The sequence below is a fragment of the Brachyhypopomus gauderio genome, chromosome 16 (assembly GCF_052324685.1).
Source record: "Brachyhypopomus gauderio isolate BG-103 chromosome 16, BGAUD_0.2, whole genome shotgun sequence".
Taxonomy (NCBI): domain Eukaryota; kingdom Metazoa; phylum Chordata; class Actinopteri; order Gymnotiformes; family Hypopomidae; genus Brachyhypopomus; species Brachyhypopomus gauderio.
In genome coordinates this window covers 21,566,209-21,591,761 of record NC_135226.1, presented here as the reverse complement: position 1 = coordinate 21,591,761, position 25,553 = coordinate 21,566,209, and the positions used below count along the sequence as shown (strand labels likewise).

General features: G+C 40.9%; 3 protein-coding genes and 1 long non-coding RNA gene across 4 annotated transcripts; 2 read left to right on the top strand and 2 right to left on the bottom strand.

Annotated features, from left to right (window-relative positions):
• Positions 1–21: 21 nt before the first annotated feature.
• thyn1 (thymocyte nuclear protein 1) lies at positions 22–1,817 on the top strand. Its single transcript, XM_076977424.1, has 7 exons — positions 22–274; positions 359–552; positions 634–702; positions 807–899; positions 984–1,079; positions 1,191–1,341; positions 1,569–1,817. The coding sequence occupies exons 1-7, from the start codon at positions 235–237 to the stop codon at positions 1,613–1,615; spliced, it is 690 nt and encodes a 229-aa protein (XP_076833539.1). The 5' UTR covers positions 22–234; the 3' UTR covers positions 1,616–1,817.
• Positions 1,359–5,576, bottom strand: vps26b (VPS26, retromer complex component B). The gene is made up of 6 exons (XM_076977421.1): positions 4,998–5,576; positions 4,740–4,896; positions 3,975–4,139; positions 3,232–3,407; positions 2,946–3,088; positions 1,359–2,826 (listed from the first exon to the last, which is right to left on the bottom strand). The coding sequence occupies exons 1-6, from the start codon at positions 5,218–5,220 to the stop codon at positions 2,704–2,706; spliced, it is 987 nt and encodes a 328-aa protein (XP_076833536.1). The 5' UTR covers positions 5,221–5,576; the 3' UTR covers positions 1,359–2,703.
• Positions 5,577–6,308: 732 nt separating this feature from the next.
• Positions 6,309–7,776, top strand: LOC143478464 (uncharacterized). Its single transcript, XR_013121753.1, has 2 exons — positions 6,309–6,955; positions 7,136–7,776. It is a non-coding gene; the product is annotated as an uncharacterized LOC143478464 (long non-coding RNA).
• A 2,387-nt stretch (positions 7,777–10,163) lies between these two features.
• Positions 10,164–24,435, bottom strand: jam3a (junctional adhesion molecule 3a). The gene is made up of 9 exons (XM_076977423.1): positions 24,319–24,435; positions 16,806–16,874; positions 16,562–16,675; positions 12,853–13,005; positions 12,548–12,750; positions 12,160–12,259; positions 10,885–11,014; positions 10,692–10,743; positions 10,164–10,522 (listed from the first exon to the last, which is right to left on the bottom strand). Exons 1-9 carry the CDS (start codon positions 24,365–24,367, stop codon positions 10,487–10,489), a joined length of 906 nt encoding a protein of 301 aa, XP_076833538.1. The 5' UTR covers positions 24,368–24,435; the 3' UTR covers positions 10,164–10,486.
• Positions 24,436–25,553: the final 1,118 nt, after the last annotated feature.

The following is a 25,553-nucleotide window of genomic DNA, read 5'->3' as shown; positions in this document are numbered from 1 at the left end:
TGTAGTTCCGCGTAAGTCACGCCACTCCAAAAACGTCAAGTGCGCGCTTCATTTGCGCATATACGTTGAATATATTTTTTATGAGGCTACTTTATAATGGGCGCCAGCTTTGGCAAGTTGTTTCATTGTAGTATTTTTGTGTGCCACTAACGTCTTAAACATTTGGTGAAACAATCCTTGTCTTGAATGAGACATCTAGCGTTAGTTAACTAACGTTTCGGTTCTGTGAGAAACATGTCGCCTAAGAAAAGAACACGAGTGGCGCAGAAACCCGGTAAGAAAAGTGAGAGATGTGCACACGTGTGTTGAAGTAAAACTGCACTATGTGGTGGTGAAACAAATGTTCTCGGCCCCGCAGGTGATGTTGTCCCTGGAGGGTCTTCAGAGACCACTGTGGCCAGGAACGTAACCCGCAAAAGAAAGAGGGAGGAATCGGCAGAACAACCCGAGGGTGAGAGAAACACCAGAGACGGTTCGTCAGGAACATCATACAGTCACTGGTTAATGAAGTCTGAACCAGAGAGTCGGCTTGAGAACGGAGTGGATGTGAAGGTGAACCACCCCACCAAGATCTCCATCAAGTGTTTGCAGAAAGTAGTGTTTACATGGGTGTCCCATAAATTCATGTTTCAGTTTGGAATTGAAGACCTCAAAGGTCTTCCTGGTCAGACTGGATGTTGGGATGGAGTGAGAAACTACCAGGTAAAAAAAAAAAACAGAAATGATGCATCTCTCCATCAGCAGTGCAGCGTTTCACACATTGATGTTGTTTATATTTGATTCCAGTCCATTTCATTTCCGTCCAGGCGCGTAACTTCATGAAGGAGATGAGGGTGGACCACCAGGCCTTCTTCTATCACAGCAACTGTAAAGAACCTGGCATAGCTGGGTTAATGAAGGTGAACGTGCCTCTCTAGAGATCACAATCCAGCGTTCATTCTTTTCATCTTTTGAAGAAGCCAACTGTGCAATTAATGTTCCAGATTGTGAAGGAAGCATACGTTGACCACACACAGTTTGACAAGAAAGATGTGCATTACGATCCTTCTAGCAAACCAGAAAATCCTAAATGGATTATGGTAGGCGCAAGAAATAAGATAGCAGTCAATGTAACTTATAATGATCATTAATGATGGTGTTTCACAGATGAGTGTTCGCTGAATTCTACCGGTCAACTCATGTGTGTGTAGGTGGATGTCAAGTTTGAGAGGATGACCAAGCGTTTCATTCCACTCGCTGAGCTGAAGAAATATCACTTGAAACACAAGAGCACAGGTGGTCCACTCCGAGGCCTGGCTCTCTTCACCAGGCCCAGACTGTCGGTCCAGCCGTTAACACCAGGTCAGTCACACAGCCAGAACCTCCCATTCTTTATTGGTATACTTATATTTTTGTCAAACACTTCAGTAGCATTGTAAAGGTACATTTTGGATTGTTAAAAAAAACTGTAATGTTGCCTTACAATAAATGTAACAATGCATTTGAAACACCACAAAGCAATATTCATCAAATATTTTGAGAACAATTTTTTCATGATGTGATTGGCTTTTGTTTGTTTTTGTTCTTAGATGAATTTGACTTTGTCTTGACTTTGGAAGACACTGATCCGGTATAACAAGGACAACATTTTTTTTTTTGGAAAATATCTCAAGTTTATGCAACTGTGCTGCTATTTACACAGCAGCCCAAGCACTGAATTACATCTCATATTCTCAAAATACATTCTGCTACCAGGATTATGTTGGCATGTCAGACTTATTGTAATTCTGTACATAAACATTTTTGAAAATAAAAGTATAGTAAATGGCAAATTCCAAGCACTTTAAAAGAACATTAATATGAATTACATCATAGGCATTTTAAGGCAACTGATCAGTTTCATTGACCCCCAAATTAGCAAAGTTTATTTACACCATGGCTCATCAAGCTTTCATTGTGCAAAGTGTTTTCCAGAATAAGAGCATGAATGACCTCTCCTCCTGAGCCAGGTCAGAAGAGCCAGACATGATTAGAAAGCTTAGTCTCATCAGAAAACTTAGACTTTGCAGCATATAATAAAATTATTTTAGAGATTACCCATTTGGAATACAGCGAGCTTGAGAGAACTCTTAAATTAAAATTTGTCTTTCAAGAAAGGTGAACAATTCTGACGAGAGTACAAATATTTCAAAAGCTCTTCCACTGCTGTTCCTGTGAGAACTGTTCCCTTTCGGTGGATGGATGAGCCAGTACTGCTGTCCTTTCTGTCCAAGTTCACTGTTCTAGAATAATACTGCACAGACATCTATTCCATAAGATCAAGAACTGAAATAAACATTTGACACCAACACCACACACCAGTCCCCCAGTGTTTACCTAAGGCTCACTTACCAGAACACGCTACATAAAAATAGTAACTTCATCATAAAGATAGGAATGTTTCAGAAACTACATGTGAAAAATCATTTTTTAAATGCTTAGGTTAAAAAACTGTATATTTCAAAAAAGAAGTAGTTTAGCCATGCAGATTTGAGAGAAGTGTCATAAGTTGACAGGTACTTAAGTGGTGTATGTGTTTAAGAGCTCAGCACCTGGTTGGCATTTGTGGTTGATGTTTTTCCCCACCTCCCCAAACACCTTCACCTTGCGTCTGACCCTTCAGGATAAACGGGTAAACGTGTCAGCGGGGGCCACAGCGCCTCCCTTGGCCTCCAGCGCAGGTACTTAGGAGTTGTCCTCCTTGGCTAGCGTGTCTGTACGTGAGCCCTCGAATCTCTGGGCCGCTGCCGTGGCCTGCTGGGACATGCTCCGTCTCACGATGTCTCCTTTACGCCAGAGTGTCACCTCCTTCAGGGAGTCAGGAACGAGTGGCACCAAATCAGCAGATTGTAAGACCCCGCCCCCCACATCCACCTGCCACAGGTGAAGCTATGTGTGAGGTGTGAACGTTATCAAAGTCACTATACCTGCTGTTTGAAGTACCGCCTCTCCTCCTCATCTATCAGGACTAGGTTCAGGTAATATCGCACAGAGAACTTCTTATTAATGTCCCTCATGGTGGGGGTCAGTTCATAGCCAGCAAGAAATAATCGGATTGGGATTGATTCACCTAGTGGAGATTTGCATGCAATACATGAAAAACGCCATTAAGAAAATGTCGTAGTTGTTAATTAACCAATGGGAAAAATGGGTAAATTGGACTACGATTGCTTGCATTTTTAAAAATATTAACCTAGAGCTGTGTAGCTTTACCTCTCACTGGTGCGCCATCCATGATCTCGTATTTTGCGATGGTGTCGTTTTCGTGGTACACACTAGGCCCCGTGCCCGTGGTCTCTCGTTTTATTATATCGATTTCCATGTGCTTAATTTTTATCCTCACGAGAAGGAAATAGATCTTCCCCACAATTACGTCTTTTAAGTGATATCTAAGTGAAACAAATAATGGTACATTACTCTAAAGAATAAAGAAATATTACTTTATAGTTTCAGCTGAAATGGTTTGCTTTAAGTGTCTTTAAGAACCTCTGAGCCCAAATCAAATGTGTTAGATTAGGGTTTGTCCTGATATAGAGGGAGCTGCCACGGTCTGATCCGTGGTCAGTACAGTACTAATATAGAGGGAGCTGCCACGGGTCTGATCTGTGGTCAGTACAGTACTAATATAGAGGGAGCTGCCATGGTCTGATCCATGGTCATTACAGTACTAATATAGAGGGAGCTGCCATGGTCTGATCTGTGGTCAGTACAGTACTAATATAGAGGGAGCTGCCATGGTCTGATCCGTGGTCATTACAGTTCTAATATAGAGGAAGCTGCCATGGTCTGATCTGTGGTCAGTACAGTACTAATATAGAGGGAGCTGCCATGGTCTGAACTGTGGTCATTACAGTACTAATATTGAGGGAGCTGCCACGGGTCTGATCTGTGGTCAGTACAGTACTAATATAGAGGGAGCTGCCACGGGTCTGATCTGAGGTCAGTACAGTACTCACTTGGATTTGTTGTACTCAAACTCAATATGCAGACAGTCTTCAATCCCGACCTCCATCTTGATTGAGGAGTTTAACTCCGGGTATGTGCAAAGGGTGTGCACCACAATATCCATTTCCTTGATGATGTCATTGAGTCTCCGGCTTATGGTTGCCCGAAGGAAATACCTACAAATACCACAAACACACATAAACTACAGCCAACCACAAACGCAAATAACAAACTCTGTGCTGGCATTAAGAAGAACTTTGTTTTCACAGAGGACGTTCAGATGTGTATCCTGGCATGGGACCGCAGGCTGTAGTCCGCATCATCTGTAGTTCATATACATACATACATACATACATACATACAAATATATATATATATATATATATATATATATATATATATATACATGGAGCAACTGCTTTATTAGAAGCACAGACCATTTTTCTACACTCATGATCACAGTAGCAGACACAAGACAGCTGTGACAGCAGCACGACAGTGGGCGTTGTGTTGGTACAAGTCGTAACGACTCTGGAGTGTTTACATACATCAGCCTCACTAAGTTTAGAGGCACTCGCAACATAAAAATGACACAGCCAGCTGTAACCCTGTGATCTGTAACTGACCTCTTACGAAGGACAAGATGGTGATGAACAAAAAGTGCACACGGACACATTTGTGCCATTAACACTCCACATATGTAAGAGGTACATACAGTGTACCAATACACTAGTGGGAGTGTGTGGGAGTGTGTGTGTGTGTGTGTGCTGTTTCACCTTAGCTTCACGTTCTGGCCGGTGTAGGACTCGTATGGCTTCTCCACATGGGCGAACTCAAAGTCAAATGTCTGGGAGTTGGAAAGTTCACCAGGTCGTGCGAGGTCCTTCACAAGCGACACGAACTCATGGTGGTTACCTCGGTCGTAGTAGAGCTCTGGACACAGGTCGGTTCTGGTCAGTTTTGGTCGGTTCTGTTCAGTGTACGGACCCACCACCTCCCCTCTCACCAGGACTCCAGGACGAGTCTGTACTCACCGATCTGGCCAATAAACTCGATCTTGATCCCGTAATGTTCGAGTCTCTTTCCGGGGTTTTTCAGCGTGACGTTCACCTTCCCACTGACCGTTTCTCCGTCGTAAAACAGGGAGTATCTGTCCTTCCTGCCGTCCTCCGTCCTGTGCTCCGCTCTCTTCCTCGTCTCTCCGTCACTCAGCACTATGTCGACTTCTGCACTCTGGCCAAACCCGAAAAAGCTCATGTCTGTGTTTGTACCGAGGACACACTGGCAGGTTTAGTTAGTTCGCCACGCTGGGATGTGGCACACAGATCAGACCAGGTGAGTGTTGATGTGAGCGGAGATGTATCACACCTGTTCTGGCTCAGACTCTCCTACCTGTGCAGGTGTGAGCAGGTGAGTTAGCTACGCTAGCAAGTCACCTAAAGACAAGACCTGTTATATCCTCTGGGTACGTACTTCTGTTTAAAGATATTCTCATATCAGTATATTTTGCCCAATATCAGCGGATGGATATTTGTTTTAAATGAATACAGATAATAAAAGACGCACGATTCAGTGTAACGTTAGCTAGTGATCAACCATAGTCTTACAAGTGCAACACACTTCCGGGTATTAACGTCTGTTTTTTTACTATTTTTTTTTTTTAGCAAAACAAAAGTACCACGGCATTTCATAATAAAAGTGCAAAAAAAATAATAATAATAACAACCCCACAAAAACAGATCGTTGTGTATTGTATGTTATTAATGTTATTATTAGAGACAGTAATGTGTTCTATTACAAGTATGTCTTTATTATTAAAATGAAAAGGTAAAAATAATTAAAACTTTACCAGTGTACACAAATAGCATTTTAAACCGTTCCTGAGAAATATTAGAATATACTTTATAGACTGAATACATATTAATTTTACAATGTTTAATATTACAATATATTCCCCAGCAGCACATAAAATACAATGTGGACAACAGAAAATGAACTAGACAGCAGTCAAGCTTGTAATTTTCATTCATAAATGATGCCTAGCTAATACTGTATTATATCTGGAAGATCACACATATCTTATGCCTTATACTGTAATTTATTTGAATAGATTTATAATTGAAACAATCATTATTGTAATTATAGAATGGGTTTGGTCAGTAATGCACCTTGCTATACCAAATACCCAAATCGACTAGCAAAGCCAACTTTACAAACACCGTCTATGATTGGTACACAGTGTTTCAAAAGAGGGTAATAAATATTATTATTTCTAATTAATGCTCTGATAATACACACCAAATACTTTAGTATCAAACAGGCATTTGTGGTGAGATTATATACTTTATATACATTTTTCAGTAAATAATTGTAAGCATTTGTTTTGAATAATGAATCTGCCACCAATCTGCATGCATATTCAAGCTTATTTTCCAATTTAAACTGACACTGATTACATCTGACATTACGCGGCACAGTATTAAACGTTACATCACGGTGAATTTGGTTCAAGTTTCAGTAATACATCATGTCTAATCTGAGAAATCTCAACACTGCACTGACTTCACCCAAGCTAAATCATTTTCAGGGTGCATTTTTATAGTATTCATACCATAGATGTTCAAAAGTTGCAAAATACAAGTCCAAGTCAAGTCCAACTTAACTTAACCTCTTAGTTTTTAAATACTTATTTGATTCCTTTTTATTTTTTACCTTTATTTTACCCTCATTTTTTGGATTTGTATTCTTACATATTATTGACATTTTAATCAGAACGTTGCAGCGATTGTTTGATGCACACCAAGTTAGCGTTTCCTTCCTTTTGGGCTTTGCATGCTGAAATCTGCCTTGACGCCGTGATTCATCAAGTCTCCCCCTGCTGAACTGCTGCTGTTTTTTCACAGAGTTGGAGGGTTATTTCGGCATTCCTCCCACAGCCAACAGCTAACACACCAGACAAAGTCTACATCTATAACCAGCTTCACTTTCTCTGGTCAGAACATCCCACTCTCTTCTTCACTCACTAACCCTGGTGTCCATTTTGATCCACAACCAGCCATATCAATCACCTCTCCAAAGTCTCTTTCCACCACCTCAGAAATATTGCCAAACTTCGTCAGACTCTGACTGTATCAGATGCAGAATCACTGGTTCATGCTTTTATCTCCTCCAGACTGGATTACTGTAATGCACTTCTCATCGGGATCCCTAACAAGAGCCTTCAGCAGCTACAGAACATCCAGAATAGTGCTGCAAGTGTCCTGATGAGAGTTCGTAAATATGAACACATCACTCCGGTCCTGCGTTCTCTTCACTGGCTTCCAATCTCTGCCAGAATAGAGTACAAGATCTCCCTCCTCACCCACCAGTGCATCTACGGCAACACACCCACCTACCTAAAAGAACTACTCAGACCACTAACCTCTTCACCATCACTCCGCTCTGAAAACACACATTGTCTCACGCTACCAAGGACAACGCTCAGCACTATGGGTGATCGGACCTTCTGGTCTGCTGCCCCTCGGCTGTGGAATGCCCTCCCTGACCATCTTAGGTCACCATAGTCAAATGAATGTTTTAAAAAGGGACTTAAAACTTTTCTCTTTAGGAAATTTTACGACTTATTACGACTTTCTTTTAAACACCGTACCTAATGAACTATTAAAATAATGAATTATTTTGACCATATATTTTACCATATATTTGATCATATATTTTACCATGTTTCTTACTATGTACTTTACCATGTTGCACTTTGAGGTTTGTTTCAAATGTAAAGTGCATTACAAATAAAATGTATTATTATTATTGTTATTATTAAGTCAAGTTACGAGTTTTTAGGTCAGAGTCCAAGTCAAGTCATGAGTCTTTTGGCGAGAGTCAAAGTGAAGTCTCAAGTCAATACCAGGATAAGCTTTAGGGACAGGAGATGGAAAAACTATTTTATATATTAGCTGACAGCCAAGTGACTAGCATAACCTACACAAACCTATCTGGGTGTGTTTTATATATTGACTGTAATGACTAAGTGTCTAACGTAAATTAAACTAACCTATCCGGGTGTGTTTTATGCTGTATATTAACTGTAAAGACTACGTGTCTAACTAAACTAACCTATCCGGGTGTGTTTTATGCTGTATATTAACTGTAAAGACTACGTGTCTAACTAAACTAACCTATCCAGGTGTGTTTCAAGTGCTCATGAAGTTTGATGTGGTCGTCCCAGTGTTTTTGTTTCCCACATTCTTTACACATTCTTTTCTTCCTTCAGTTTTGTCCAATGATTTAAACCCCCTGTAGCCAAAGGCTCCGCGTGTGATACTCCAGCCGTAGCCATGGCAACCTCGATTGTTTACATTTGATGCTTTTCTCCAATTTCTAAATAATGTCAAAAATAATACACTAAGAAAGTATTTTTTCTATAATCCGCATACAGCGTCTGGATAACGGACTGACTCTTATTGTTCTTATTACTCTTATTGTTCTTATTACTCCTATTATTCTAATTATTATTATTCTATTATTCGTATTATTTAGTAATTTTGGATGAGTCTGAGTCGATTGTCATTTGGAATGAGTTTCAAGTCTCTCTCTCTCTCTCTCTCTCACACACACACACACACACACACACACACACACACACACACACACACACACACACACACACACACTCTCTCTCTCTCTCTCTCTCTCTCTCTCTCACACACACACACACACACTATCTGTCTCTCTCTCTCTCTCTCTCTCTCACACACACACACACACACACACACACTCTCTCTCTCACTCGAGTAGCCATATCTGACACACACACACACTCTCTCTCTCTCTCTCTCTCTCTCTCTCTCTCTCACACACACACACACACACACACACACACACACACACACACACACACACTCTCTCTCTCTCTCTCTCTCTCTCTCTCACACACACACACACACACACATACACACATTCGAGTGGCCATCTCTGACACACACACACACACACACACACACTCTCTCTCTCTTTCTCTCTCACACACACACACACACACACACACACACACACACACACACACACACACACACACACTCACTCGAGTGGTCATCTCTGAATTCAAACTAAAATGTGAGTTATGCTACTTCATATACAGTGGAACATGCCATGATTGAACACTATTCTTTTAATTCTAAGACTACTTGAAAAATAACAGTCAACAACAGCTTTTTCGGAATATAAAAAATAAAAATAGCAGATTTTACATTACAGTTGTTTGCAAAGTTGTTTGCACATTCACTAACCATAGATAACAAGGCCAGAGTCCTGGTGAAAGTTACTAATGTCAAGTAAAAAGCTAATTCAACAGCTAGGTCATTGGTTAGAAACAGAGAGAGCAACCAAAAAAGTTAGAAGGGGAAAGGCTGAACAGAATCATTAAAATCTTTCTTATTATTTATTATTCATGGCACAAAACCTTCCCAACAATTCAGTTTGAGTGTACTACAACGCCACCACATACAACCACCACCAGATTTAAACAAAGGCAGGGCAATATGTCCAACAATGTATAGAAGTTCATTTAAACACAGAGAAAGCACTTGGAAATGTGTAAGTGCAAAATCTGTATCTATAGAATTCTTTAAAAAAATGAAACTATGAAATAAAGATGAAATCAGACATATGGAACCAAGTCTGTAGACTTAAAGTATTTTGATTGAACTTGAGGCTAAACAGTGTTAATCTATTTTACATCCTAATGTACAGCCTAAACTAGCACTAAACACCAACACATGACATCCCATTACCTCCATAACATCAAAAGTAAGCCATCTAAAACAGTCACAGCATGGCATTGGACACGTCTGCATTGGACATGTCTGCATTGGACACGTCTGCACTGGACACATCTGTATTGTGCATTCAGTTGCTTGGTATGGCGTCAGACGTTTTGTGTGTCTGAACACAGCGTATTTAGCTCAACGATGAACTAAATCTTGCTCAGTCATCTTTAGTTTGACATCTTAGCCAGTTATACATGGCAAGCTGAATTTTCACAGTAAGAGAAATAAGCAGCCCTGTGCTCTGATGTTGTGCTAACTCTCATGAGCCATGCTGTCTGCACACGGCACCACACCACACCATCACTCAACCCGCTTCTGACTGCACACACGTTCAACATCCAGGTCTATGACAAAACACGAAAAACACTCTGCGTGCACTTCTCTGCCTCACACTATCTGAGCGGCACGTTTTAATATCTACAGATGTGAGTATCATTCACCTTCAATAGTCGTCTTTGAATGCAGAATGCGGAATATGTGTGGTTGAGTCTTTTATGATTTTTCAAATGAAAAGAAGATTACAAGGGATTAAAACGTCCCCAAACTGTAAGAGTGTAGTTGAGAGAGTTACTGAGAACTTTGGCAAGCTACAGCACTGGTGTGTGTGCAGCTGTGACAAGAATGCACAGTGTGATAGCTCAGAAGGGCACGTCCACACTCACACAGGTGAGCGTCATGTCATTGGCTTCGCTTCTTGGTCATATGATAAATGAGGATTTGTGGCGAAAATGCCCCTGAAAGGAAAGAACAACAACAAACGCAAACATTTACTGCAAAGGTAAAACAGATTTGCTATTTATATAGGTCCACCTTTATAAAACGGAAAGATTTTGGATAAAAAAACAAACAAATTCTGATCAAAGCTCGATTAAATTACATGAAGAGTCCTTTACATATTCTCACCTCATCCGCACTCACATAGTCCATCCCACTGCTGTGTTGAGGGACTTTATAGCTGAAACAAAGAGTGTGTTATTAGTAGCTCTGATCGTTACATCCAACATTGCATGGTTTCATACGTGTTACAGTGGAGGTGTTGTATGCTGCAGACCCCTGGATCGCAGTACATTCGTTTCTTCCCGTAACCTTTACTCACTTGCTGTCTCCATGGTCCTTGCAGGAACAGTAGCCTTGTTTCTGAATGCGACACAGGCCGACTGTCACAAAGATGACGGCGATCATCACACCCAAGACCTTTAGAGAAATCCCCACGATGTCGAGATCATCTGGAGAGGAGAAGCGAAGAGATGAGCCTGCACTACATGGATCCACTTTCACTGTATTTCACCGTTTTAAATTCAGCAAAAGTTACAAGTGACCCTGGGACCCCTAATAAAATCTCAGGTCAAAATCATTAATCACATCAAAAGGCAGACACAGGGCTTGTGTAGTAATGTAATGCTAATCATGCACTAGAACACTTCTAAAGACAGTGTAGTCACAGACTATGATTTTGCAAAGACTGGGACATTTTTCAGGTTCTCTGTGAAAATCCTGAGATTTTGCACAACCTTGGTCTGTAACTAAAGACTAGACACGTTGTCTTTAGAGGAGAGAGGTATTCAGACTGTAGTCTTTGAATGGAAACATACACCAGTGTGAGGAAAAATCAAGAATCAAACTGATTAATTGAATAAAAATTTCCTATCTAATCTCAGGCATCGCTCCTGTCAGTGTTGAGATGGCCATGCACAGCTTGTATTATGATGATGATGATTATTATTATTTTACAGTTCATGGCATTCACACCTCACACTGGTAAATCACAGCAGGACTTCAGGAACACAACCCCCGAGTGTGATGGACAGCCGAGGAGCCAGCAGACAGTTTTAGACAGCAGAGGTGCCTCTGTTATGACCTCTGGGTCTGTCAGACACTAGAGGCACCCGCAGGAGTCCAACACCAACATGGTGCAATAGAACTAAATGAAAGATTTGATTTGTTTCTCAACACATTGCCAGGATCTTCCTGTACTTTTGAAATGTAGATTTCCTTTTACTACAGCCAACACTAGTATTTCTGCTCCTGAGTGCTGATTGGTTGGTGAGCTGACGCAGGAGCAGCAGAGATGTTAGTGTCCTGATGCCCACAGAGATGTTAGTGTCCTGCTGCCCACAGCCCGGTTGCTGCAGAAAGGAAGGAAATCTCCAGGTATGTTTTCGTTGGTATTTGTAGTGTAATACATATTTTTAAACTACAGGAAGATCCTGAATGGTTTGGCCCTGATCACCTCCATTCGTTGGTGGCTCTCTCACGGACGCCTACTGGCATTTAGTGAGAATCCATGTTAGTATTGGTCACCTGCAACCTCATACATTTTTGTTGTTTGGAGTGGGACTCTTATCCAGAGACCTGAGGAACCCTGACTTACAGACTTCCATAGGCTGTGAGGAACATCTGGAGGTTCCTGCCTCGTTCCTGGCCTGGCAGTAGTACTCCCCTGCATCCTCTTTCTTCACTGTCCTAAATTTCTGAGAAAGAGAAGACAAGATGTATACAATACACTATAAAACAAGTATCTTTGTATACTTCAATAAGCAGTACACATTCGTCGGTCTCTTTTATTAAGGTTAATAATAACATTGTTTCATTTATATAACATCTTTCCTATGCCCAGGGTACAAGTTATAATAAACATAGACACACACACACACATGAAATTGTTAGTATCATAAAAACATTGGTTTCTGTAAGGTCATCAAATGGAGTAATAAGTAGAATGTAAATGTTAGAAAAAGCAAACGATTGTGTAGCTGTACCAGCGAGCCCGTCTGGGTGTTCATGACGTAGGAGGAGTTGTAGAAGCGGGCGCTGGTCTTGGGCTCCTCGGGCAGCTCCTCTGTGTTGCGGTACCACTGGTAGTGTGCCGGGGGAAAGGCCTCGTTCTCACTACAGCGCAGCTCCACCGTGGAGCCCACGATGACGGAGTCCGGCACGCTGCACCTGGGGGCCACCGGCTTCACTGTGCATCCCAATGAGAGGCAGAGCGTTCGTTTGCTATTGGCCGAGACCACCGCGCACCAACGATACAGAGACACCCACAATCAGGAGCAGAGGAAAGTACCTCTTACAGCCAAGCTGATGAGTATCTCGTCAAAGGGCTTTTGGTCATCGATGGCGGCGACCTCACACCTGTAGAGGGCGCTGTCTGATCTACTGGCATTCAGGATCAGTAGGTTAGCAGGTTCTCGTAACACACCTCTGTCCTCGAGGTCTCCTGGAGGAGGAACATGTATCATTCTTCAAGACCAGCGCTGTCCTTTTAACAAACCGAATGGTTTAAGAGGTTTAATTTTTGGATGTTTAGCTTAACTTGCAGTAATATTAAAGGAGACACATTTTTTTCTTTCACAACACAGCTCTTTGAAATATATCTGCAGAATAAAAAATATATTCAGATATTCTAATCTTCTATTTTTAGACTGTGAAGGTGTACACTACTCGTTGGTTGCCTGAGTGACGGGCATGGTGCACTTTGTAAAGGTGTAAAGCCCTGCTGTTCATACAGAAGCACACTGAATCTACAGCTGCAGCAAGGGAGTGTTCACGGTGTTTACTGTTTACTGTGAGTGTTCACTGTGAGAGTTTACTGTGTTTACTGTGAGTGTTCACTGTGTTTACTGTGAGTGTTCACTGTGAGTGTTTACTGTGAGTGTTCACTGTGTTTACTGTGAATGTTTACTGTGAGTGTTTACTGTGAGTGTTTACTGTGAGTATTCAGTGTTTACTGTGAATGTTTACTGTAAGTGTTCGCTGTGAGTGTTCACTGTGAGTGTTTACTGTGAGTGTTCACTGTGTTCTCTGTGAGTGTTTACTGTGAGTGTTCAGTGTTTACTGTGAGTGTTCACTGTTTACTGTGAGTGTTCACTGTGTTTACTGTGAGTATTCACTATGAGTGTTCACTGTGTTTACTGTGGGTGTTCACTGTGTTTCCTGTGAGTGTTCACTGTGAGTGTTTACTGTGTTTACTGTGAGTGTTCACTGTGTTTACTGTGAGTGTTCACTGTATTTACTGTGAGTGTTCACTGTGAGTGTTTACTGTGTTTACTGTGAGTGTTCACTGTGAGTGTTCACTGTTTACTGTGAGTATTCACTGTGTTTACTGTGAGTGTTTACTGTGAGTGTTCACTGTGAGTGTTTACTGTGAGTGTTCGCTGTGTTTTCTGTGAGTGTTTACTGTGAGTGTTCACTGTGAGTGTTCACTGTGTTTATTGTGAGTGTTTACTGTGAGTGTTCACTGTGTTTACTGTGAGAGTTCACTTTGAGTGTTTACTGTGAGTGTTCACTGTGAGTGTTTACTGTGAGTGTTCACTGTTTACTGTGAGTGTTCACTGTGTTTACTGTGAATGTTTACTGTGAGTGTTCACTGTGAGTGTTTACTGTCAGTGTTCACTGTGAGTGTTTACTGTCAGTGTTCACTGTTTACTGTGAGTGTTCACTGTGTTTACTGTGAATGTTTACTGTAAGTGTTCACTGTGTTTACTGTGAATGTTTACTGTGAGTGTTCACTGTGAGTGTTTACTGTCAGTGTTCACTGTGAGTGTTTACTGTGAGTGTTCACTGTGTTTACTGTGAATGTTTACTGTGTGTTCACTGTGTTTACTGTGAGTGTTCACTGTGTTTACTGTGAGTGTTTATTGTGAGTTTTCACTGTGAGTGTTTACTGTGAGTGTTCTCTGTGTTCTCTGTGAGTGTGTACTGTGAGTGTTCACTGTGTTTACTGTGAGTGTTCACTGTGTTTACTGTGAGTGCTTACTGTGAGTGTTCACTGTGTTTACTGTGAGTGTTCACTGTGTTTACTGTGAGTGTTTACTGTGAGTGTTCACTGTGTTCTCTGTGAGTGTTTACTGTGAGTGTTCAATGTTTACTGTGAATGTTTACTGTGAGTGTTCACTGTGTTTACTGTGAGTGTTCACTGTGTTTCCTGTGAGTGTTCACTGTGAGTGTTTACTGTGAGTGTTCACTGTGTTTACTGTGAGTGTTCACTGTGTTTACTGAGTGTTTACTGTGAGTGTTCACTGTGTTTACTGAGTGTTTACTGTGAGTGTTCACTGTGTTTACTGTGAGTGTTTACTGTGTTTAAGGTGAGTGTTCACTGTGTTTACTGTGAGTGTTTACTGTGAGTGTTCACTGTGTTTTCTGTGAGTGTTTACTGTGAGTGTTCACTGTGTTTACTGTGAGTGTTCACTGTGTTTACTGTGAGTGTTTACTGTGAGTGTTCACTGTGTTTACTGTGAGTGTTTACTGTGTTTAAGGTGAGTGTTCACTGTGTTTACTGTGAGTGTTCACTGTGTTCTCTGTGAGTGTTTACTGTGAGTGTTCAATGGTTACTGTGAATGTTTACTGTGAGTGTTCACTGTGTTTACTGTGAGTGTTCACTGTGTTTCCTGTGAGTGTTCACTGTGAGTGTTTACTGTGAGTGTTCACTTTGAGTGTTTACTGTGAGTGTTCACTGTGAGTGTTTACTGTGAGTGTTCACTGTTTACTGTGAGTGTTCACTGTGTTTACTGTGAATGTTTACTGTGAGTGTTCACTGTGAGTGTTTACTGTCAGTGTTCACTGTCAGTGTTCACTGTTTACTGTGAGTGTTCACTGTGTTTACTGTGAATGTTTACTGTGAGTGTTCACTGTGAGTGTTTACTGTCAGTGTTCACTGTGAGTGTTTACTGTCAGTGTTCACTGTGAATGTTTACTGTGTGTTCACTGTGTTTACTGTGAGTGTTCACTGTGTTTACTGTGAGTGTTTATTGTGAGTTTTCACTGTGAGTGTTTACTGTGAGTGTTCTCTGTGTTCTCTGTGAGTGTGTACTGTGAGTGTTCACTGTGTTTACTGTGAGTGTTCACTGTGTTTACTGTGAGTGTTCACTGTGAGTGTTTACTGTGAGTGTTCACTGTGTTTACTGTGAGTGTTTACTGTGTTTAAGGTGAATGTTCACTGTGTTTACTGTGAGTGTTTACTGTGAGTGTTCACTGTGTTCTCTGTGAGTGTTTACTGTGAGTGTTCAATGTTTACTGTGAATGTTTACTGTGAGTGTTCACTGTGTTTACTGTGAGTGTTCACTGTGTTTCCTGTGAGTGTTCACTGTGAGTGTTTACTGTGAGTGTTCACTGTGTTTACTGTGAGTGTTCACTGTGTTTACTGTGAGTGTTTACTGTGTTTACGGTGAGTGTTCACTGTGTTTACTGTGAGTGTTTACTGTGAGTGTTCACTGTGTTTTCTGTGAGTGTTTACTCTGAGTGTTCACTGTGTTTACTGTGAGTGTTCTCTGTGAGTGTTTACTGTGAGTGTTCAATGTTTACTGTGAGTGTTCACTGTGTTTAATGTGAGTGTTCACTGTGTTTCCTGTGAGTGTTTACTGTGAGTGTTCACTGTGTTTACTGTGAGTGTTCACTGCATTTACTGTGAGTGTTCACTGTGAGTGTTTACTGTGTTTACTGTGAGTGTTCACTGTTTACTGTGAGTGTTCACTGTGTTTACTGTGAATGTTTACTGTGAGTGTTCACTGTGTTCTCTGTGAGTGTTTACTGTGAGTGTTCACTGTGTTTACTGTGAGTGCTTACTGTGAGGGCGTGACTACATCTGCTACATGTGATGTCACACTAGGCAGCAGATCCCAACAGCTTGGAGAATCTCGTGCTCTCCATAAAAAAGGAATCACTCCAAGATTTCTGAGCTTATAGATCCATTGTGCCATGCAGGAGTTGGCTCGACAGGTTTTGTTTACTATGTCTCCTTTAATATCAAATATCAAGATCTGAATGTTAGTAGTTACCTGATATTTTGCTTTGAAAATATACATAACTGGGAACCCCATTTTTTATTTTCTTCCATTCAATCCTGGGATTGTTTGTAGATATCGATTCTATCAGGCAGGTCAATTCAATTGCTTCAAATAAGAAATAAATAAGAGTAAACAGTGTTAATGGTTTCACCAGCAGGGTGATGAACAGCATGAACAGGTATGATGAACTGTATAAGGTCTACTAGGTCTGTACTAGGTCTGCTTTTTAACTTACGCTCAAACTCATTTGCCCACACGTCTTTGTTTGTAGTTCTGAGTATTACAGCAAACGCTGTAATGTAGCCTGAAAAAAAAACAGAACTTGTATCAGCCAAACATATGAATTGGCAGTAGTATCAGGGACATATGTGAAGATTAACCTGGATCTGCAGGACATCATTAGAACGGCCAAAGAACCAGTTCATTATAGTGTCACGTTTAGCCCCGCCCACCTGTCAGTCATGCCTCTGTTTTGTTTTTCCATGTGCTCATGTTTTGGTTTTCCCATGTGTTCTCCTACCACGCCCCAGTCATTTGTAGCCACGCCCCTTGTGATCATTTGTTTGTTATACAGCCTTATAGTTATTTGCAGGTATGGTCTGGTTTACAGTTTCTAGGAGTCTTTGGTGGTTTGTTTTTGCCCTGTCTGGTATTTTGGTCTGTTTTCTCCCTGTTGTATGCCCCTGTAGTTCGTGTTAGTCGTGTTTCTGTTCTGATCTCCCTGTTGTATGCCCCTGTAGTTCGTGTTAGTCGTGTTTCTGTTCTGATCTCCCTGTTGTATGCCCCTGTAGTTCGTGTTAGTCGTGTTTCTGTTCTGATCTCCCTGGCTATTTGATACTGGACCATGACGATGTTCGTGATTATGGATTTGCCCGTATTAAATCTCACTCTTCTCAGCGTTTGTGTCCACCATCCGTTCACTCAGCGCCGGTGGCATTAGAGATACCGCCTGCTTTCTGACCTGACATATGACTTTCATTGATATTTGCTTCCTGTTTGGTTAAACATTGGTTTAAAACTGGAAGCTCTTTAGCATCTTGACAATTGCAATTTAATATATAACTTTAAAGATCCAGAATACATATTAAAAATATGAACGTTTGTATGATACTGAACTAGAGTGATATATCATACATCATTCAGCACAGCAATAAACAATAAAAATAAAAATATTACAAAACACTGCTTAAGCATGTGCTAAACATGCACCCTTAGAAAAGCCATCCAACAGACACCAGTTATAGGTCACTGTACAACTGGCCTGGCTGTACTAGAGCTTTGCTTGCTAGATAGTTTTCTCTTGCTAGGTTGCACAGACTGGTAATGGCCGAGAAAGCAAAAATGCAGAGTGTGTGGGAGGAGACATGGTGTGTGGGAGGAGTCAGAGTGTGTGGGAGGAGACATGGTGTGTGGGAGGAGTCAGAGTGTGTGGGAGGAGACACCGAAGGACAGGGCCTATGTAGGTGGGCATCAGCTTTCTGACTGCTGGTAGCAAAGTCTTGCACAACTCCATTACATTTTACATCAAAAGGGGGAGAAATTCTGAACAATTTTACAATGACTCGTCTTTGTGTGTTTATAGGACATTCTTTGTATGTGTACATTGTCTATTTAGAAGAGAGAGTTTAACCTAATTAGAAAGAAAACACAGATTTAGGTTCCTTGGTGTGCAGTATTGATTTGATAGGGTTGAAAAATGAATGTATATGAGGTATTTATTTAAGATGGTTTCCTTCCAGTTTAGTTCTTCTCTCTGCTTACTACTTACTGGAAAACCATATTAGCCTAATTTTCCTCTTATCTTTCTAAAATATGTTGATTTGTACCTTTGAATGCACAGACATTATTTATGAAACCCTTGCTAGGGGTTCTGGTGTTCATCCCAAACCATGCAGTTGTTCATCCTCGTTTGTTTTAAGGAAACTTCACACAGCACTGGAGCAATATTAAGAATGCGGACAGATTTAGTGCAATTTCAGCAGAACCTAAGATTCTTCCCCAACAGCCTTAAAAATGGACCAGCCAGCAGACTAGCATGTGCTATTTGTAGCATCACAGGCAACCCACAGACTGCATAGTGACCCTGATGGGTGGCTTAGAACTTCTTTTACACAAAACACAGGAAAAAACTAAGGTTGCTAAATAATACAGAAATAAAGAGTGGTGAAATTATTGTTATGTGTCTTCGGATGTTGTACAGAATATTTCTGTTAAAACTCTGATTTTCTGTTTACTGATTTACTTTTGTTCATGCTCCAGTGTTTTATTACAAGACACTTGGCTCACTTCTAAAAAGGAACACCGGTCTCCCAAGTGCTGTGGAGAACTGTTGGACTGGGTCATGGTGTGTGTAAGAGTACAGCCTTGGTCTGGGTGCTGTGGAGAACTGTTGGACTGCTTCTTGGTGTGTGTAAGAGTACAGCCTTGGTCTGGGTGCTGTGGGGAACTGTTGGACTGCTTCTTGGTGTGTGTAAGAGTACAGCCTTGGTCTGGGTGCTGTGGGGAACTGTTGGACTGCTCCATGGTGTGTGTAAGAGTACAGCCTTGGTCTGGGTGCTGTGGGGAACTGTTGGACTGCTTCTTGGTGTGTGTAAGAGTACAGCCTTGGTCTGGGTGCTGTGGGGAACTGTTGGACTGCTCCATGGTGTGTGTAAGAGTACAGCCTTGGTCTGGGTGCTGTGGGGAACTGTTGGACTGCTTCATGGTGTGTGTAAGAGTACAGCCTTGGTCTGGGTGCTGTGGAGAACTGTTGGACTGCTTCATGGTGTGTGTAAGAGTACAGCCTTGGTCTGGGTGCTGTGGAGAACTGTTGGACTGCTTCTTGGTGTGTGTAAGAGTACAGCCTTGGTCTGGGTGCTGTGGAGAACTGTTGGACTGCTTCATGGTGTGTGTAAGAGTACAGCCTTGGTCTGGGTGCTGTGTATTTCTTTTTGCATTTCCCTATGAAGAGTCATGCAGTGTTTTCATTCTTACAAAAACTAAACATTCCACTAATATACAAACCATGAGAAACTGAAGCAGGCCGTCATATTACCACAGCTGGGACAGATGGGACTTCAGGTCTCAGATGACATTTCCCAGACTTCCTCATAATGGGTTTTGGGCTATTTATATTTTGTTGTTGACATTTAACCATGGAAAGGCCATGGCCCTATTTTATTTTCTTTGGCAAAGCATGTACGGATTCTACAATGTTTGGCCTTCGGTATACAGTATTATAAACCACACTTAGGAAGACTCAAGAACTTATGGATATTGAGGGAAACGTGTCAAGAAAGACAACAGGTCAGACACTAACTCCCACTCTAAATCTCCTGTCTTCAGTCTTCTTGCTGACTCACAGATTCACATGCAGGCTCCCAAGGCTGTGTCCAGTTAGGCTGATGATGATCTATGTCCTAAGGGTATAGAGCACATTTTCTGCAAACTCCCAGATAGTCCACTTACGATGCAGGCTTCAGCAAACCTGGCTTGTGGAATTTCTCAAACATGGATGTGATGAAGTAAACAAAAAAAGTAATTATTTTGACCAGAGATTCTTTTATTTCAATTTATTTAGTATATGTTACATAAGGTGTGTTAAATTGTAACTGTTTTAAACTATATCAGGCTATAACATTTTTGTTATAACACTGTAAATTGTTCTGTAACCAATATTAAAATAAATTGCACACCTCTAACTTCTAGTCCTATAAGACAAGAGCCTGAATGATGGGACTGGGTAATAAAACCTTCTGCCTCTGATTTATGCGGGTATCAAATGCTAAATAATGTTAACGAGCATGGCATTCATCTATGTTTAATTACCACCAGCATCCCCGTTAAGCAGGGGCCCGTTTCAGTAGTATTTGTATCATGTCTGAGACCCACACACGAGTAACAGTGGTGGACACTGACAGAGCACATGGAGGAGCTGACCTGATTTACAGTGTCATATCGATGAGAGGGGGATGATTGCAATGAGAAACCGCACGGACTGAAGTTAAAGTTAAGATTCTGTGTTCTTACACTTATAAATGGCTTTGTCTGCCAACTCTGTCGCCACTGAAGTGGAAACTGTGTCAGGTCGCCATTCATTCTGGGCAAATTCTGCAGCTGACATTTATGTCCACACATTCACTTCCAAGGGTTCAGGTCACACATTCAGTTTAGGTAGCGTATTGTGTAGATATTAGGAACGCTGGGGCTCCATATGGTAATCATTTAGTGAGGGGCCTCATTTAAAAAGGCAAAGGTCCAGGTTTGGAGGACCCCGATCTTTCTCCTTCTCTCTTAGTCTCAGTATTGTGAAACCTCTCTCTCCATTTCATAAATCTGTTTTATATGAAACAGATATTGTGCTGGAATGTGGGTCTCCAGCTTTGTAAAAAACAACAAGCATATGTGAGAGACATTCAGCTGTATGGTAGAGCAGATTCAGTCAGTTAGCCTGAAGCAGTCCACAGTGCTTGATTTGATGCTGATCTTCATTGTGATAAACTTATTATATACAACTAAGACGGTGTCAGCGGAGATTTCCTCATCATCATTACAGCATTGCTACAGATTACACCTCACACGTCTGATTTACGTCAACACAGAATTGAAACAGCCCTTAAAATGGTGTCAGGGATGATCCGAGAGGAACAGGTGAGGTGAAGTGGACGAGGGTGTGTTAACACCACCGAACCGCAGGGCTGGGGACGGGTCACCTGAACCAACCTAATATTTTACACGCTCGCAGGCCTGCAACCTTGCAGAACTTCAGAAAACGACCCAGAACTTTCCGCTAAAGCCCGTCAGGTGTCCACGAGTGCGCAATCGAGACACTTCGACACTTCATTTTTTAGTTTCCTTATTATTCAAATCAAAGTCATTTTAATGGACTAAAACTGTGGTGAAACTATGTATACTGTTACTACACGTTTCTAACATGCGTTTCCCATTAAAGGTGCAGCACGTACTGAGACAGGCGTGCACAGAAGAAACTTCTGATGTCTGGGTTCAAAAGTTAGGCTTCAATTACAAATAAACCAGGCAAATGTAGCCAGACAGTGTCAAATTGATTCAGTATTAAGTACTGGGCATTGTTTTGGTGGCATGATTTGTTGTTAAGTAAAGCTGTAACAGTTTCACGCCTCTCCGCTACGATACATAATCACACGGGCGCTGTGGCGTTAGGTCGCTGGTCTTTGCGGAGTAAACACTCTCATTAGCTGAATATCCACATTTCAACATTCAAGGCACACACACATTTCAGTAACAAGCGCTGAGACACCAAAAACCTTTTTTTCACATTCCCGTTTTGCTGTTAAACATCAGTAACAAAGAAACAGGGACACACTAATAATATATTTCCACTTTAAACTGTGTTTTTAACATAGAGGAACATAGAGTTATATATAGGAAGCACAGTGTAACCCCAGTGCTGGGCAGTAGTGGTGAAACGCTAAAAACCAGTGTACCAAATACCAGTGTACTAAATACTGCTGTACTATATACAAGTGTACTATAAATACGGGTGTACTATATACCAGTGTACTAAATTCCAGTGTACTATATACCAGTGTACTAAATACTGCTGTACTGAATACAACTGTACTATATACCGGTGTACTAAACACAAGTGTACTAAATAGTAGTGTACTAAAAACCAGTGTACTAAATACTACTGTACTATATACCGGTGTACTAAACACAAGTGTACTATATACAAGTGTACTAAATACCAGTGTACTAAATACAACTGTACTAAATACCAGTGTACTAAATACAACTGTACTATATACCAGTGCACTACAAACTACTGTACTATATACCAGTGTACTAATATACAAGTGTACATACCAGTGTACTAATATACAAGTGTACTATATACCGGTGTACTAAATATTACTGTACTATACACCAGTGTACTAAATACCAGAGGTGGGACCAAGTCAGTGTTTTGCAAGTCTCAAGTAAGTCCAAGTCTTTATACCTCAAGTCCCGAGTCAAGTCTCAAGCAAAGACACTCAAGTCAAGTCAAGTCTCGAGTCAAGACAGGCAACAGTCAAGTCAAGTCCCAAGTCTGAAACTTGGAATTTCAAGTCCTTTCGAGTCTTTTTTTTTATTTAACCAATGTTGCAGGTATATTTTAAATGTAAATATGCGTTCTTTTTTAAATCTGTATTCTCCTCAAATCTTGATAAAACATGTGCAACTGAAAACATGAAGTATAAAAAAAAATTAAAATTACACCTCTTTATTGCACAGTTCAATTTGTTAAACTTAGCTGCAAAAATATTCATACTTTAAACTACAATTTACCAGAAATAAATATTCTGTGAAAAAGTCATAAGTAGAACTCCATGTTCAAATAAAAAGTGCTGATATTTTCACAGTACAATACAAAGAACCAGCATTTTCCCTCTCTTCTCTTATCTGGTTTCTTGGAGAACATGTGTGTCCATGTGTGAGTGACACAAGACAAACAAATATAAGAACTGAACAATTAACAGGAATCTGCAACTTTTGACATTTCAGTAAACTATTCTGCATTGCATTTGCTGGCCAAAAGTCTGTATGTCATTTGTGCATGATGAATGATGTCCCCATAGCTGAAAACTCGCTCCACTTTTGTCAATATATTTTTTTCTCGACGTAGATGTCTTCAAATACACAATCCATGCTGAGATAGAACTGGATATTATGATGGTGACAGAGAGAGGCTCTCTTCCCCGAGTTCAGATACAGAACCCAGGGTTGCCAACTCTCACGCATTAAGCGTGAGACACACGCATTTGACCGTCTTCACACGCTCTCACGCCACACATCCGATTTCTCACGCCGGAAAAAAATCTAGTTTATTTACCTCTGATCCACATCTATGATTCAATGAGTTACTAGTTCGCTCTGGCACCAACCACTGGCGATCGATCGACCGCGATATAATACTTAATTTGTGTCCATTTTACACCCCGCCCGGTAAAAATTTACGTTCGCCAACCCCCCATTTGATTGGTTGTGCTGCAGCTCACGCACACACACACGTACAGAGTGTGGAAAAGCAGAGGACTGGTCTGCGTCAGAAGGACGGAAATGAAATTAATGGGGCACACTTTATAAATATTAATATGCGTTTTAAAATTTAGATTTGGGGTAAAAAAAAAAAAAATCAAGTCTTTGCAAGTAAACAGGTTCAAGTCCAATTCAAGTCCCAAGTTATTGGTGTAAAAGTCCAAGTCAAGTCTAAGTCTCTGAATATTTTTTCAAGTCAAGTCAAAAGTCTTAATATTAATGACTCGAGTCTGACTCGAGTCCAAGTCATGTGACTCGAGTCCCCACCTCTGCTAAATACTACTGTACTATATACTAGTGTACTAAATACTACTGTACTAAATACCAGTGTACTAAATACTACTGTACTATATACTAATGTACTAAATACTACTGTACTACATACCAGTGCACTAATATACAAGTGTACTATATACCAATGTACTAGATACTACTGTACTATATACCAGTGTACTGTTGGCCGGGCTGAGTAACATTTCTGACCAGTAGTGCAAACATGCACATATAAGCACACACTATATAAGCTAGGAGGACGTGGACATTCATCTAAATAACCTCCATGTAAATAACATTAATCTAAATGTAATACCCAGAACCAGGCAGCTCGCCAGCTGGTCAGTCAGACTCACCCGGTCGGGTAACACACCGTTCACCGTAATAACACCCTTCACTCCAAACCAGGTAGCGGGTAATGAAGAAGAGACACTTACACAGGCAGCAGAAGAGCACGAACACAACCGTGTGCCGTCCCAGCGCCATTTTGAACGCGGTGATTCACACACTCAGCGCGCGGTGGACGAACGGGAGGATGCTGCCGCTCGTGTTTCCATAGCTACAAGGACGTTCGCGCGGAAGAGGCTGCGGTGAAACGTCATTTCCTGTAGGCGTGCTCGCGAGAAAGAGCATCCGTGTGAAAATGCAGATTGCTAATAATTGCATCTATATTTAGCGTATATATACGCTGTGAATTTTATTTTAAATGCAAAAAGCCCCCACGGCCATATATTCCATCACATGATATAAAATCCCGAATCCAAACAGCAGATGTCACTGTTTGATAGCAAAATGGCACTTGGTAACCTACATATGCATACAATATTCTTTGATTCATAAACTAACGACAGTGGCTTAAGTAGGTATCATACACTACTCCAACAGTTGAAAAATTAAATGGATTAAAAAAAGAGATTAATTAAAACAACCCAAAGGGAGGTCTTCTTTGTTCATTTGATTGCTACTGATTAATACTACTACTAATACTAATACTACTACTCATTATAATATTGATACAATCCTAATTATAGTTATAACAATAATGATTATAATTAAGTAGAATTATTAAACATTATGAAATACAATACAACGAATGTCATGTATTAATGTTATTCAAGTTCTTCTTTTTGTGGTGGTTTTAACTGGAGTTTCTACATCACTGGGTTTTGTAGAATTACCCTGGGTTGCCGGGCTAGGAAAGGTACTGAATGCTGAATTAATCTGAATGAGTGTAGGGTACACCAGTACGGAGTCAGCAATCAGCACATCATGACAAGCTTTCATATCACATATGAAGCAGCTTTGTGTAAGGGACACGGAGATGCATTTCACTGTTAAATGAAAATTGCGATCCATGAGTCTCATATCATTTCACTGAGAGCGTGAAGTGGTTCAGCTGTGAAACTGTCATACGCTCAAGCCTTTCTTTTCATCTCTAAAACATGTACAGCTTCATATATACTGACTGTCAAAGTAAAGTGCACCAATTCACATGACATTAGTCCCCTTTGATGGTTTGATGGGACACAGAGTGGGACACGGTTGTGCTGACAGTACTGCATGTGATATGCATTATGAGAGCCAGAGAGCATTAACACTCATCTACTATATGCTAATTGCTCTGGAGAATGCGTGATTGCCAACTTAAGAAAGTCAGAAGGAGTGCCACAGA

Coding starts and splice junctions, on each gene's coding strand:
- vps26b (XM_076977421.1), bottom strand. CDS start 5,220: ATGAGCTTTTTCGGGTTTGGCCAGAGTGCAGAAGTCGACATAGTGCTG. Junction 3,089..3,231: donor GGATGGCGCACCAGTGAGAG/GTAAAGCTACAC, acceptor AATCTCCACTAG/GTGAATCAATCCCAATCCGA. Junction 2,827..2,945: donor GGCGGTACTTCAAACAGCAG/GTATAGTGACTT, acceptor GACTCCCTGAAG/GAGGTGACACTCTGGCGTAA.
- jam3a (XM_076977423.1), bottom strand. CDS start 24,367: ATGGCGCTGGGACGGCACACGGTTGTGTTCGTGCTCTTCTGCTGCCTG. Junction 16,676..16,805: donor GTGGGCAAATGAGTTTGAGC/GTAAGTTAAAAA, acceptor TCTTATTTGAAG/CAATTGAATTGACCTGCCTG. Junction 12,751..12,852: donor CATCAGCTTGGCTGTAAGAG/GTACTTTCCTCT, acceptor TGGGATGCACAG/TGAAGCCGGTGGCCCCCAGG.
- thyn1 (XM_076977424.1), top strand. CDS start 235: ATGTCGCCTAAGAAAAGAACACGAGTGGCGCAGAAACCCG. Junction 1,080..1,190: donor AAAATCCTAAATGGATTATG/GTAGGCGCAAGA, acceptor ATGTGTGTGTAG/GTGGATGTCAAGTTTGAGAG. Junction 1,342..1,568: donor GGTCCAGCCGTTAACACCAG/GTCAGTCACACA, acceptor TTTTGTTCTTAG/ATGAATTTGACTTTGTCTTG.